Source organism: Adelges cooleyi, unplaced genomic scaffold, assembly GCF_023614345.1.
Source record: "Adelges cooleyi isolate 19-005CV unplaced genomic scaffold, UGA_ACOO_1.1 ACOO_flye_CR_arks_rails_tigmint_CR_PRNA_2, whole genome shotgun sequence".
Classification (NCBI taxonomy): domain Eukaryota; kingdom Metazoa; phylum Arthropoda; class Insecta; order Hemiptera; family Adelgidae; genus Adelges; species Adelges cooleyi.
Genome location: NW_026095860.1, coordinates 5673885 through 5687023, shown reverse-complemented (window position 1 = coordinate 5687023; position 13139 = coordinate 5673885). Strand labels below are relative to the sequence as shown.

Below are 13139 nucleotides of genomic sequence, written 5' to 3'. Positions count from 1 at the left end.
AATAAGAACAAACAAAATATGTTTTTGGATTATTATAAGGAAAAACTGCACAAATTTATAGTTTTGATAGGTCTCTAATGACAAAAATAATAAACAAAATTTGTTTTGTATTCAATTTGTGCTCTATACTTGTAATTGGTATAATAAGTAAACTTTCATTTATACTTATTACTAGCAATCATTTTTTAAGTATTTTTAGCCTCCCTTAAGTAAACTGAGTAATATAAACAAATCTAATACTGTTTGGGGCTAATATTAGGACGTTTATATACAAATACAGTTAAATACAAATTAAATTATATCATAGGAATGATCTAATACATTAAATTACATAATACAATTTACTATTAAATAGCAATCTTTCATAATGTATAATGAATAATATGTATTTAAAATATATACGAATAATGTGCTCAAACGAGAATCAACCAATAATTATTATGAGTAAACTTAAAAAACAGTATGTAACATATTTTACATTTTTTTTTTTTTTTTTGAAAAAAAAATAATATAATATATTATTGAATATTACAATATTTTAAATAATAATAATATAATAAACACGTTCATAATTTATTTTAGAAGTAAAAAGAATAGATATTGCTTATATTTTTTAATTTGGAATACTAGTAGAGTTCAGGGGTATTTTACATTATGAAATAAGTACCATAATGTTTTAATAAACGTGTTTTGTTAGTTGTTGATTATGAAAAAATCACATTTAATCTTGGAAAATAATCCTTGCTTTATTTATATATTATATATATAATATATTTTAACAAGTTGTTCATAGAATATCGGCAATTTGATAACACAAAATGTAAAATATTGTAAATTTGGAGAAAATAATAAACAGAAATAATTATTACCTAACATCATAATACAAATTCATAATTATTGCTGGGAGTATTTAATTGGTTTCTGTTATATACCTACCTACCATAATACACTAATGTGAAATTGCTTTATTGTCGGCGTGGGACTTATCAGGGAGTACCTCCTAGTTAAATCTTGAACACAAATAAAAGTTATTATCGAAAAGTAAATGACCATATTTCGTTTTTGTGCATAATATTATATTTGATGTAGCCATATTATTTTTATTAATTTAAAAGGTTGAATTTCAAAGCAGGAATAATGTTAGTTACGTTACATAACTATTCATACTAAATTATTTATTTATGAATACTTTATTTATTTTATACTCTTACAATCAAAGTATAGTAAAAATGATATAAAATATTCAAAAAAAATAAATAAGTACAGAGTACAGACTAATATTAGCAATAGTTTATTACTGGCGTGTTATCTGTCAACAATAATAACAAATAAGATAAGGTTAAGTTGGGTATTAACTCTTAACCTGCAATTCTAATTAAGTTATTTCAATTCAGTAACATAATAAATACAATTTGAACTTAAAATGATCAATTTTTGGTATTGGACATAATTATTCAACAGTATTAATATTTTTAAGGCAAGCGTGCATTTTACAGTTTTTTGCTTATTCGTCTTTAAATTAGATATAAACACGTATAAAGAAGAACTTTTATCAATTAACATTAATTTATTAAAATTTTGCTACACTTGATTATATTATTATATGTCAAAGCTTATCACACCATAAGTCGGCTTATCGCATAACTAGTTAATACAAAATCGTTGATTTGATTTTGCTATATTGTATTAAAGATCATAAAAAAAATATCTTAGAATAATAATAAGTAATTTGTACATTTTTTTAAAAGTAAAATGCTTAAATCAATTAAAAACAAAATATCTGCCAATATAATCGTAAATTCAACCTAACCACACGATTTATAGATTTCAAACCCTTTTTATTATTGGTCACGCCTTACGGTGAATATAATATGATATTGATGAGGGCAATATAAAAAAGACCATAATATGTTAATACATTAAGATTTAAGCAATATCTAAAATGTTGCATTGTCCAATTAACCTATTTAACTATACCTATTTATTAATAAATCTATATTAAAGATATACTTTTGAAGGCACTTGGTAGTGTTTTAATACCTACTGAATTCATAATAACAATTTACGAATTCAATAAAAACCTAATAAATATTTCGAACATTATAACATTACTATAGATTTTAATAAATCAATTTTTGAAATTTTACTCTTTTTCAATTTAACAATTTATTTATGGCTTTATATGCACTCAATAGTTTATCTACCCCGGTTATTTTAAAATAATTTCAGTATTATTCGATTGGGCGACCACAATTGCATATTACAGGTATCTACATAAAATTAGTATTTTTAAATTTGTCAACGATAATGATATTAATATGTACTATGGTGGTAAATTATTACTTACTATATTTAAAACCAAACTACCCAGCGAAGCGTTTCAACAGAACTTAATTAAAGAGTGGAACATAAATTGATTAGATAAAGTATTTCAGAAAAACAAGAACATTATTTTCAATATTTACTATTAAATATTAATGACGAATAAGTGTACATTTATAAACGATTAAATTGATTGCATGCTATTTTTCACAACCTGGGTTCATAGTGATTTAAGCCATCAGTAAACAACACATACATATATAATGGTCAGCCGTAAATAGATCTGGAGTGACTTATAAAAAGGAAGGAGGACAAGTGAAATTGCATAGTCGATTTGTGGTCTTGCTGAAGTCAAGTTTCGCTCTTTCAAACATTTTACAATCTTTACAATCCTTTGTAATAACTACACTCTACATTTTATCAAGTAAGTTTTTTTTTTTTTAAGGTATAATTTTAAAGACGATATTTTATTAATATTATTTTTTTTTCCATTTAATATATCTCTACTTAATAGTTTTATTAAATATAAAATGTTATGAAAAATATATAACAATTTTAAAACTGTTTCAAAATAATTTTATAAAACCTTAAGTAATTTAGTTAATTAAATAAATTAACAATTTATTCATAATAAATACTGTGAGTAAAGACCATTTTTCAAAAGAAACAACTTTAATATTTTATGATTCAACTTCATTTTATAATGTTTTAGTTGTTTACCTAATTTATTTTATACGTCTTATAATCTAAAAGAATCAAACTAAAAGAGTTAAAAAAAAATTATTTTTAATATCGGAAAACAATTTTTTATATGAAAACATGTTTTTTTACTCCTATTGGAAGCGATCAAGCTCTGGAGAAAATAACTAGATAAAATTAAAATTTGATTAAAATTTTTAGCTTAAATTTAAAGCCGAGAAGGTGTTAAATAATGTGTTTGTACCTTAGGTACTTTTTTTAAATTCCGCAAGAAATTAAAAAAACATCATTTTTGTAGAAATGATTTCTATTTTCTTTTAAGTAAAACTATAAAATTTTTCTGAAGCTTTTTCATGGCCTCTGCTAAACATGTATTATTCGAATACAGTACCATAAAGATCAGACATAAGGGATTATAGGTCATGGATAGTTTGTATAATATTACGAAATTAAAATTTTAATATAATTTAAACAATTATTATAATAAATTTATACATTTCTTACTATTTTACATTTCTTAAAAAACCCACGGTTTAAAACAAATTATATTTGTTTATTTACAGCAAATTTAAAAAATAATACTTACTACATTCGTACTCGAATTAACTTGTTTGTGTATGATTTAATTGGTTTAAAGGTATTTAAACTTTTGTATTTAATTTTCAGAATGAATCGTCCAAACACTCAAGAGGCAAACCGCACCAATCAATGCAACCCCACTCACCAACCCAGTGGACCAGGTCGCCAAGCGGCTTATCAAGGCGATAAAGGAAAAGACAACATGGACAACCGCTCACAACAAATGAACCCTAATAACGATAAGTTCATGCCAAAAAAAAACTAATAACTATTTATACAAATGTACATTAAAAATGATAAAAACTGTTTTTTTTTATACTCCACAAAACATAAATTCGTAATAATATTTTTTTTTAAATAATACATTTTCAATTTTGTAATTGAACTCTTATAATAATAAAAGATGAATTTTTAAACTTAGTTCACATTGTTTATTGATATAATTTAATCTGATTCGTATAGCATACTTTCTACTTCGTGTCTCAGCATTTAAATGTTACTTACATATTTTATAATGCTCAAGCAAGTACCTTAATAAGCAGTATAAGTGTAAACATATACGCTGTTCCTACATAGGCCATCTTTAGACTTTTTATATATTTTATAGACAGCACAACTAACTAAATGCCAGTTGAGTATTTTTTATGATATTATAATAGTTAAGTACCTAATCTAGTTATAATAAAATACGACAGCTATCTCGACGTTGGTATTGGTAATAATATTTCGCTATATACCTATTAATTTGTTTTTAAGAAATAAGTAAGAACAGTGACAATATTATTGTTATAATAATGCAAAAAAATGACAAAACATTAATCATCATGGACCTTTATTAAGAATTTTTACAATTATAAGTATAAATTATAATCATAATTTATACAGTGTAATAACTTTTCACAATCAATTTGTTGTAGGTACTAGTGATTTAAAACAATATATAAAATAACAACTTTACCGTCGTGTTGCCCCCTTTGGAATATGTTGTAAGTTTTGCACAAAACACTCTTATGGTGTGTTCTCATAAGCGTTTTGTAAATTGTACCTATTAAGGAATTGTACCTATTAATATAGGAATTATTAGGAATCAACATTTTTGCTTTGTATAGTTTATAAATGATTATAAATAGGTCGCGGCGACCGAAGAGGACCAAGTTAGCTATAGTGCCTCTTTCCTGGTCAATAATGCCATACGAGTATTTTATTATAAATAGGTATAATTAAATGATTTGACGTTATTTTTTATTTTATAGCTTACCTATAGTTCGCTGAGCTGTTAAGCGTATAAGAAAAAAATGTATAATAATACTAGTTACCAAAGAAATGTCTGAATTTTTCATTAATAAACGTCAACTCAACAACATGCTGAAATATCTTAGTCTCATAGCTGCTTTTTTTGTTACCGTGTACTGGCTACACTGATCACTAATAAAACCACAGATAAGATAAAAACATAATATTATTGGCGATATTACATGGAGTAATATTATCACCGCTTTTTATTGATATCAATATTATTCTTGACTTTAAAATTTTAATAAGCATTAACGTTAAACTTACTACTTAGTACTTACTAGTTACTTGTAAATGTCAACTGCCAACACAAAGTTTGAATAGCTTACAATATTTGTGACTTACGTTCCTATATAACTACCGTGTGTTGGGGGCTTTTTTTTTTTTTAAAATGCCAAAAGTAGTATCTCGTAGTATAATCTGTTCAGATTCCAAAGATCAAGAGGAATACAATGAAGAGAGACCATTACACTCATATTATTGTTTATGTGGTCAAATGACACTAATTCTAGGTAATTTTGTTAAGTATGAATTATTGTACATTCAAAGAATATTATTCAACTATCTAATTGATTTTTAATTTTATGTCATTATATTGTTTTCGAATAAATTGGTGTGAAGCACTTTCTTTACTTGCTTAATTATTATTTAATTTATCTTTTTCTCCAGTGTTCATCCTTATGTGCTTATGAAATAAAATGTAGCATGTATACTGATCATAGTAACAGATGCCATATTATATTGACTCTTCCTAGGCAAAGAGCATACCTCTAAGTTTGATCACACATCTATCAAGATCTCAATTCTATATATTTTAATAAAATATTTAGAAAAAATACATGATACAAATTAATTTAGTGTTTATGCACTTATGAATTATAAAGATTGATTGATTTCACTATAACCCAGTAAATGGACAAGATAATTTTTAGCCCTTAAATGTAGCCATACATTTTTGTTAGTATTTCTTAACTAAATCCTTTTTAATAAACTATAGGTTTAATGAAACGTGAAATCTTAACACTTAAATTATATTATATTTTTATTTTATATATTAACATTTTATATTATATAATTTGATGTTACATTTTTAGACTGTGCCATTGAAAAATTACCTCTACGTAAACGTGATGGAGCTAGGGTAATTGATGGATCTAAGCACGCTAATAAGTTAACGTATGATCAAGACGAATTAGTGTATTTGAAAAGGCCCGAAGGGATTGAAAAACAGTATCGATTGAAATGTAAAAAGTTAGTGTCACGTTGATATTGTTTTTCCTTAATATTATTCTTTTTATCTTATGTTGAGTTTTTGTAATGATTTTTGTTTTGTTAATGTTAATGAGTTGAAAATACGAGCTTGGAATTTATTGTGATTATTATTTTTATTATATTTGTGTTAATTATTCAAAATTTGTATTAGTTATTAAATATTATATATGTACTCTTGCCCCGCACAGGCAAGAAAAAAATACAATTTAATAAAAACATAATAATATTAAATAAACTAATTAACTAACCTAAAAGTTTAAACATAAGTATGAAGTTAACTTCTCCTTAACACATTAATGTCCAAACTTGTTAAAAAAAAACTAACAAATTAATTTATTTGCTAATATATAATATATATATATATATATTTTTTTTTAAGATGCGGTTTATTCTTATATTATAAACACCAGCCTAGTGCGAATGTTTATTTTATCGTACGAGGGGCAATAGTCAAGTGTACTGGAGAAATTCCCAAAATGGATATTTACAATCAAGTAGCAGTTGATAAACCTAAAAAAATCATGGTCACCAAGCATACAAAGAATATGGGTAAATTTAGCTCGGTAACAGTATCAACCATTGACGAGGAAGAGGATGAAATAGAAGCTGTAAGTTCTTTTATCATACTAAAATTTATTATTTGGCTTTTAACATGATTATATAATAACCTTTTGCTTGTAGCGAGAAGTTGCCGACTCATATGCAAACAATGCCCGAATTATTGAAAAACAATTAGAAAGAAAAGGCATGAACAAACGTAAAGCGACAGATACAGTCGAACCTGAAATTGATTTGGAAATAAAAAGACATACCCGCGGTACTCTGTTAGAAAAATGAAATACCGATATTAAATTTAATAACATTTTTAAAGCATTTTTAATAACTCACAATAAATAATCTTTTTTCTTTTTTTTATTGTACAGGTATGGTATTTATAAGTTCAGAATTATTATGATTTGAGTTTTCACCATCGACCAATATTTTATGCACTAGTTCGGGTGCTCTTGGCATTAGTTTCGAAGGGTTTTCATACTCGTTTTTTGGGTTGTGGACATGTTCATAGAGCTGTTTATAAACAGCTGAAATGACTTCGTTGGACCGTTGTCTCACCTTATTAAAGTGGTGATTATTTTTTAAACAACCCATTTGTGGTACAGATAGTGTGTCTGGCATAACTAACATGGTTTCAATTTTTGTCTGAAAATTGAACAAAGAAAAAATTACATTATTTAATTATAAAACATAACTTAACATTAATACACTATAAAAACGAGTTAGGTTCACCAAAAAATTAATTAAATTTTCTGCTTCCATTCCTTGTATCTGTGACATTGGGGCGTTAGTTCCTTGAGCTTGAAGAGCTGTTTGAATTTCTTCCAGATTCAAGTGTGTAACAAGATAGTTTGTTTGTTCTGTAGACGCCGTTTCTATTTGTACATCCATTTGAGTCTAAACATAATACAAAAAAGTTGAATAATTATTTTGTATAAACTTGTTTTTGTATTTGAATGTCTTCTATGTAAAATATTTTTTATGTTTGTACCTGTAAGCGTTTAAGTTTATCCTCAACATATTCATACTGTATTAGTGTATTGTGTATATCGTTTAAGCAATTTAGTTGATAAACAGCCATGTCAAGTGGAGATAATCTTGAGGCGCTCAAGTTAATTGCTTGCAGTAAAGGTTCTAGCACACAAGAAATTATCTAAAAATAATACATATAATATATTTATATAAATTAATTTAAGAATATTGTGATTTTAATATAATTTTACAATATTAATGGGATTTTATAATATAATTTTACCATCGATATGTCATCTTGTTTGTCTTCTGTGACAGCAGCTACTGATAAAACTTGTCTCAGAATATTTAACAAATGTCCAATCCCAGGTGAAGGAGACAGGTCAGTAGGAGGCGCTTCTATTCGTTCCAAAAGTGTGTCGCGTACCAAGTTTTGCAATTTATTCAAAAACACACATTCCATTGTCTTATGTAGTTCGACAATAGTCTGACATAATTGTCCAGCTGGAACAGTCTAAAATTGATGATGATAATATATGTTATATAATATATATTATGTGGGTTTTAGTAAAAATGAAATAAAATTTGATAGAAGTATACTACTGGTAATTCTTACTCAACATAACTTACTTTCATAACTATTTGAAGATAAAATTTAAGCGAACTTGCAACACTGTAAAGATCAATTGGGTTCTCATTCATATGTAGTACGCTCTCAACGCGTGAAGACAGTGGACTACACAATCCCTCAGTTATACTACTCATACACGATGCTATTTCTTCTTCATTATCTAATATACAAATTAAAAGACTGTTAAATCTGAAAATTCTAAATATCTAAAATCTTTATACTTGTTTTATCACAGTTTTTCAATAAATATGTCAAATATTTTCTCTCAGTCGGTATGTGATCGATCAACCATGACAGCATATTATTCACATACATGCGAATGTCTTTTGAAAACGCTTTTATTGATACACCATTAGAGCTATTTGCCGCTAGAGCATCAATAAACATTTGCGCTACTACGGCTTGTCTGATCGTACAATATTCTTCCAACACGTACCTATGCAAATAAATCCTTATATTTTTGTGAACAAAAATACAATTTTGTGTAATTTACTTGAATAAAACTGGTCGATCTTGCAACACTTCCATAGCGCATACAAGCAATGGTCCATTTGAAGACGACTCCACATCTTTGCAATGTAATTGGGCCCACCTATATAGTCTTTCCATAGCCAAGTGCTGAAAAAATATTATAATTTACAATTCATAACAAAAAAGAAATACAATAATTTAACTACCTATCTCATTCAACACATCGACCCATAAATTGTATATTAGTATAATAATACGCTAATATTATTAGTTATTATGTCTTAAGTGATACAGTATGGACTAAAAAAGGTGTTTTTTCAAATGTAGATTTATGATACTATTATATTTGCAAATTTCAGTTTACTTGATAACCAGATATCTGTTCCATCAAACTTAAAGCTGATGCTTGATGACCAGCTTGCATTAGCTTACGGCAATTATTGCTAATGATTTGGGTTCTATTTAAAGCAGTAAAAAACTCTTGAGTAATATCATTAGTACGGAGACAGTTTACTTCAGTTGGAGATAATTGAAAAGCTTTGGAATATGCGTCGACTAATACTTTCTGATAAGTCACATTCTTTCTGCAAGTTAAAAAATAAAATTTAACAATATTGGTTATTGAAATTTGGCCTAAGAGGATGTGATACCCCCTATTTATTAAGGAGGCATAAGCAATTATTTACAGAATCATAATTTAAAACTTAAACTGTAATGTGTAATTATTAGTTTAGTAATTACAACTATTTTTTGGTAGTTAAATTATTCCCCCGGACTATTATAACATCTTTGTCAGCGGTTTTAAATATGTTTTCTTATTTTATGTTATCTTTAACATCTAAACATAGTTATGCAGAATGTGTTATACTAAGTCCATGGTTGTTTTAGAGTAAAAAAACCTATTATGAAATCGAAAGATAACAACATTTTGGAGACTATTATCTGATTTTGAAAATAACATGAAAAAAAGTTATACTTATTTTAAAAAAAGTAAAAAAAATGTGATTTAACATAATTAAATATAACAAAGCAAGATTTATTATTTTTAATTTATTTTATAGTTAGATTTACCTTTCCATTTGTAGTTGCTTTGTTAGTTCAATCAAATGTTGAGTTTCTGCTTTAGTTTCTTTTAGCTGTGTTGACATACTAACAACAGCAGTATTCATTGAACTTACATTGTTGTGTAAAGAATTTACAGCATCTTTAACTTTTTCAAAAGCAGATAAGAAATCCTACATAAATAAAGTTAAACATCTAGTTAAACAATTAACATTTTTTTAAAAATATAAGTTGCATAATTTACATAAAATAAGCATTATAAATTACAAAGCAGGTATCGAAATTTGTTAGTATAATTTAATTAGTAATTTACTTCATTTAACGCAAGACTTCTTTTTTCTATTTTAGTTCTTAGACCTCTTCTACATTCCAATGTATTTTCTGTATAGAATTCTGATATTTCTTTTAATGCTTCCAAGGCATCCTAAAAAAAAAATAACCATAAATGTAGTTCAGTATAATAATATAATATAATATTTATTTGAGTATAAATTCCTTTCAGCTCAAGACATTACAATGAAATATTTAGTAACATAAAATACAGATGCAAATATATTACAAATACATAATTTAGATTTAAACAAAATCACAACTTCAGTACAGAAACCCAATTTACGATTAATTAAAATATATACGCCTTAGGATGGGTAAACTTTGACCCTGTGAGCCACATATACTGGTTTCCTCCTGGCATATCTATCGTGCTTTTGCAAGATTTACCAAGAGACCCTGGTAAACAGAAGAGCAAACTGATGATGATGAGGTACGGAACGCCAGGAAAGGTGATGAGCCTTCCCCTCTGGCCGTATGCCTCTCAAAATCGCTCGCACTCCGCCATGAGTATAAACGGTGATCGCGATCGCGGGGGCCCGTGCCCAATTGTTGTTGTTGTGGAACAGGATCGTCCTGTCCGGCGATGGATGATCTCCGCAAGGATGAGAGCCGAGGTACGGGGAACTATAGACCTCGCTCTCCCGGGAGTTTAAACACGAAGACGAGACCAAAACAGGAATGGCGCCCTAATCAAATGGTGCAAGGCCCACGGTTTCTTGTGCACGAGCACTTACTGAGTGGAAGGTGATTAGTCACCAGCCCCACTTGCCAAGACTCAGCTAGGTCGGCGATCGACAGGGCCGCGGAAGGCACGAGGCATCGCTGAGCCTCTCAAGGGGGGTCAATTATGGCGCTGGGCGCTGGCGGCAGGGCAACCGGTCGTGACTTCCCATTGGATAGGGGATCAGAATACTCTCAAGGAGCTCGCCTGCCTGTCGTAAAAGGTGACTAAGAGGTTGTCTTCATCTTGAGCCCAACATTCCCCAGCCCGCAATTAGCGCTCAGCGCTACTAGTCGGTCCGTGGTCGTAGGCGATCCCTCCGAGGTGAACCACAAAAGCCAGGGAACACCTATATTCGTTATGGTAGATAGTAGATAAGAAAATTTTAATTTATACCTAATTAAAAAAATTATGTAGTATTATCAAATTTAGAAATTTTAGTCATCTAACATGTTTTATTTACAAATAATACTTCATGTTTATATAAAAATATCATTTAATTATAGAGAGTTTTTGAGTTAGCTCGATAATTATGTAGTAGATAGAAGTTGATAGAGTACCTTTTCTTTTTCTAAATGAGTCTCTAATACACTATTCACTCTTTTCGTAATAGCATCTTTGTCAGTTGTCATTTTTGAAAAATACAAGTAAACGTGTTGTCACTATAAAAAAATATCACAAGTAAAAATATATTACTATTATTATTTTCTAAAATAATTACTACAAAGTATTTTCTTAAAAAGATTAAAAAACGTTTCACAACTATTTGACTGATCACAAAATAATTATCATTGACAATATTATTATTATTGTTGTGGCCTTTCGGTATTGATAAGAAATTGCTTATATTTATTGTTAACTGATAAGGTAACCTTGATATTGATAATAATCTATCTTGATAATCGGCGCTTGAAATCTATAAAAACTAAAAGGAAATAGGTATTTTTTTATAGGAGTAGTTGTGATCTATTTAAGAAGAAGAAGTTTAACATAACTTAACATAGGTAACATTACATACCTTCGATTAATAAAACTCTCCAGGCGTTCCAGACGATGTGATTGCGTATAATAACCTCTGCCCCTTGGTATATCACAATTAAAACCTATAAAACAACTTAAACATACCAACACTCAACCACTTAGCAAATTCTCTCTACTCAAACTTCCATTTAAATCTAAGTTTTTATCCTAATTCCCTAATAAAGCAACTCTCTTCGACACCCATTCTCGATAATGCTCCCAGAACACTAAAAAGAAAATAGCCCAGACAATAACTTGTACACAGGAAAACAAAATTAGTTTATATTTTTTGCGTGAAAAAAGAGCTTGGGTAAACTTGGGGTTAATTTGGGATAACTTGGTGTTAACTTTCGGTTATATTAGTGTAAAATTTTGTTAAACTACGGTAAAATTTGGTCGAGAACAACTCATTCTTTTAACCGTACAATAAATAAAGAAATCGAAATACTGTTTTTTATATTAATGTAATTTAACTTAAAACTTTGCTGTGTTAATATATGATTTAAAAATGTTAGCTTAAGGCTAGGTTTTATTGAAAAATTGCCTACACAATGCTTACTAGGTAGAGGTAAAAAAGTACATAGGCCCCTTAACATTTCATCCGAGATTTATATAATTTTGTTTATAACATGTAGAAAAAAACCCTGACCAAAACTTGATTAGTAATAAAATAATAAAATATTAAGAAATATTCTTCGCCAAAAAATATAACTCACTTTTCAGCAGCAGTGCACACAGCCATTTCGACAGTAGTGGTAACATCAACAGTCTTTAAAATAAAAAAGTAGATGCTACGGCAGTAGTTTTGTCGAGTAATAGTCACTCTGCCTTTATGAAAGGGCGCGTATACGTTTTTTCATTAAAACACAAATGTATCGTTTGTGTGTACGAACAATTATAAACAGTTAAACAAATATTTTAAAATCGATTTTTCCAAAAAAATCCATCAATCGATAGATCGCCTTTTTCCACCGAATGGCATCTGAAATATCGATATTATTATAATAGAAACACAAGACAACATCTATGACGCATATAATTTCCATTGACTTGCACCGTTCTCATACTTTTCAGTGTACCAAACAAATAATTTGTTAACAAAATGTCTTCATAGGCTGTCGGCCGAATGAAAAAAAATATGCAATCAATAGTATGAAAATTAACTACATAAAAGTTGATAGAAAAAACATTGGTTAACATTATTGTCAGTAT

At 28.0% G+C, this 13139-nt stretch overlaps 2 protein-coding genes across 2 annotated transcripts; one reads left to right on the top strand and one right to left on the bottom strand.

Annotated features, from left to right (window-relative positions):
- Window positions 1-4869: 4869 nt before the first annotated feature.
- On the top strand, window positions 4870-7080 carry LOC126833639 (STING ER exit protein). The gene is made up of 4 exons (XM_050565081.1): window positions 4870-5405; window positions 5988-6144; window positions 6545-6773; window positions 6847-7080. Exons 1-4 carry the CDS (start codon window positions 5285-5287, stop codon window positions 7000-7002), a joined length of 663 nt encoding a protein of 220 aa, XP_050421038.1. The 5' UTR covers window positions 4870-5284; the 3' UTR covers window positions 7003-7080.
- LOC126833638 (conserved oligomeric Golgi complex subunit 6) lies at window positions 7056-11687 on the bottom strand. Its single transcript, XM_050565080.1, has 11 exons — window positions 11468-11687; window positions 10167-10277; window positions 9863-10026; window positions 9156-9375; window positions 8814-8938; window positions 8542-8756; window positions 8320-8480; window positions 7973-8203; window positions 7709-7870; window positions 7450-7614; window positions 7056-7362 (listed from the first exon to the last, which is right to left on the bottom strand). Exons 1-11 carry the CDS (start codon window positions 11537-11539, stop codon window positions 7078-7080), a joined length of 1911 nt encoding a protein of 636 aa, XP_050421037.1. The 5' UTR covers window positions 11540-11687; the 3' UTR covers window positions 7056-7077.
- Between the last annotated feature and the right edge of the window lie 1452 nt (window positions 11688-13139).

What these genes read in the sequence shown, in the direction of transcription:
- LOC126833639 (XM_050565081.1), top strand. Translation starts at nt 5,285, where the DNA reads ATGCCAAAAGTAGTATCTCGTAGTATAATCTGTTCAGATTCCAAAGAT. An exon ending in TCAAATGACACTAATTCTAG is followed by an intron (nt 5,406 to 5,987) that starts GTAATTTTGTTA and finishes TTACATTTTTAG; the next exon opens with ACTGTGCCATTGAAAAATTA. An exon ending in TATCGATTGAAATGTAAAAA is followed by an intron (nt 6,145 to 6,544) that starts GTTAGTGTCACG and finishes TTTTTTTTTAAG; the next exon opens with ATGCGGTTTATTCTTATATT.
- LOC126833638 (XM_050565080.1), bottom strand. Translation starts at nt 11,539, where the DNA reads ATGACAACTGACAAAGATGCTATTACGAAAAGAGTGAATAGTGTATTA. An exon ending in GAAGTCTTGCGTTAAATGAA is followed by an intron (nt 10,027 to 10,166) that starts GTAAATTACTAA and finishes TTATTTATGTAG; the next exon opens with GATTTCTTATCTGCTTTTGA. An exon ending in ATCTTCAAATAGTTATGAAA is followed by an intron (nt 8,204 to 8,319) that starts GTAAGTTATGTT and finishes CATCAATTTTAG; the next exon opens with ACTGTTCCAGCTGGACAATT.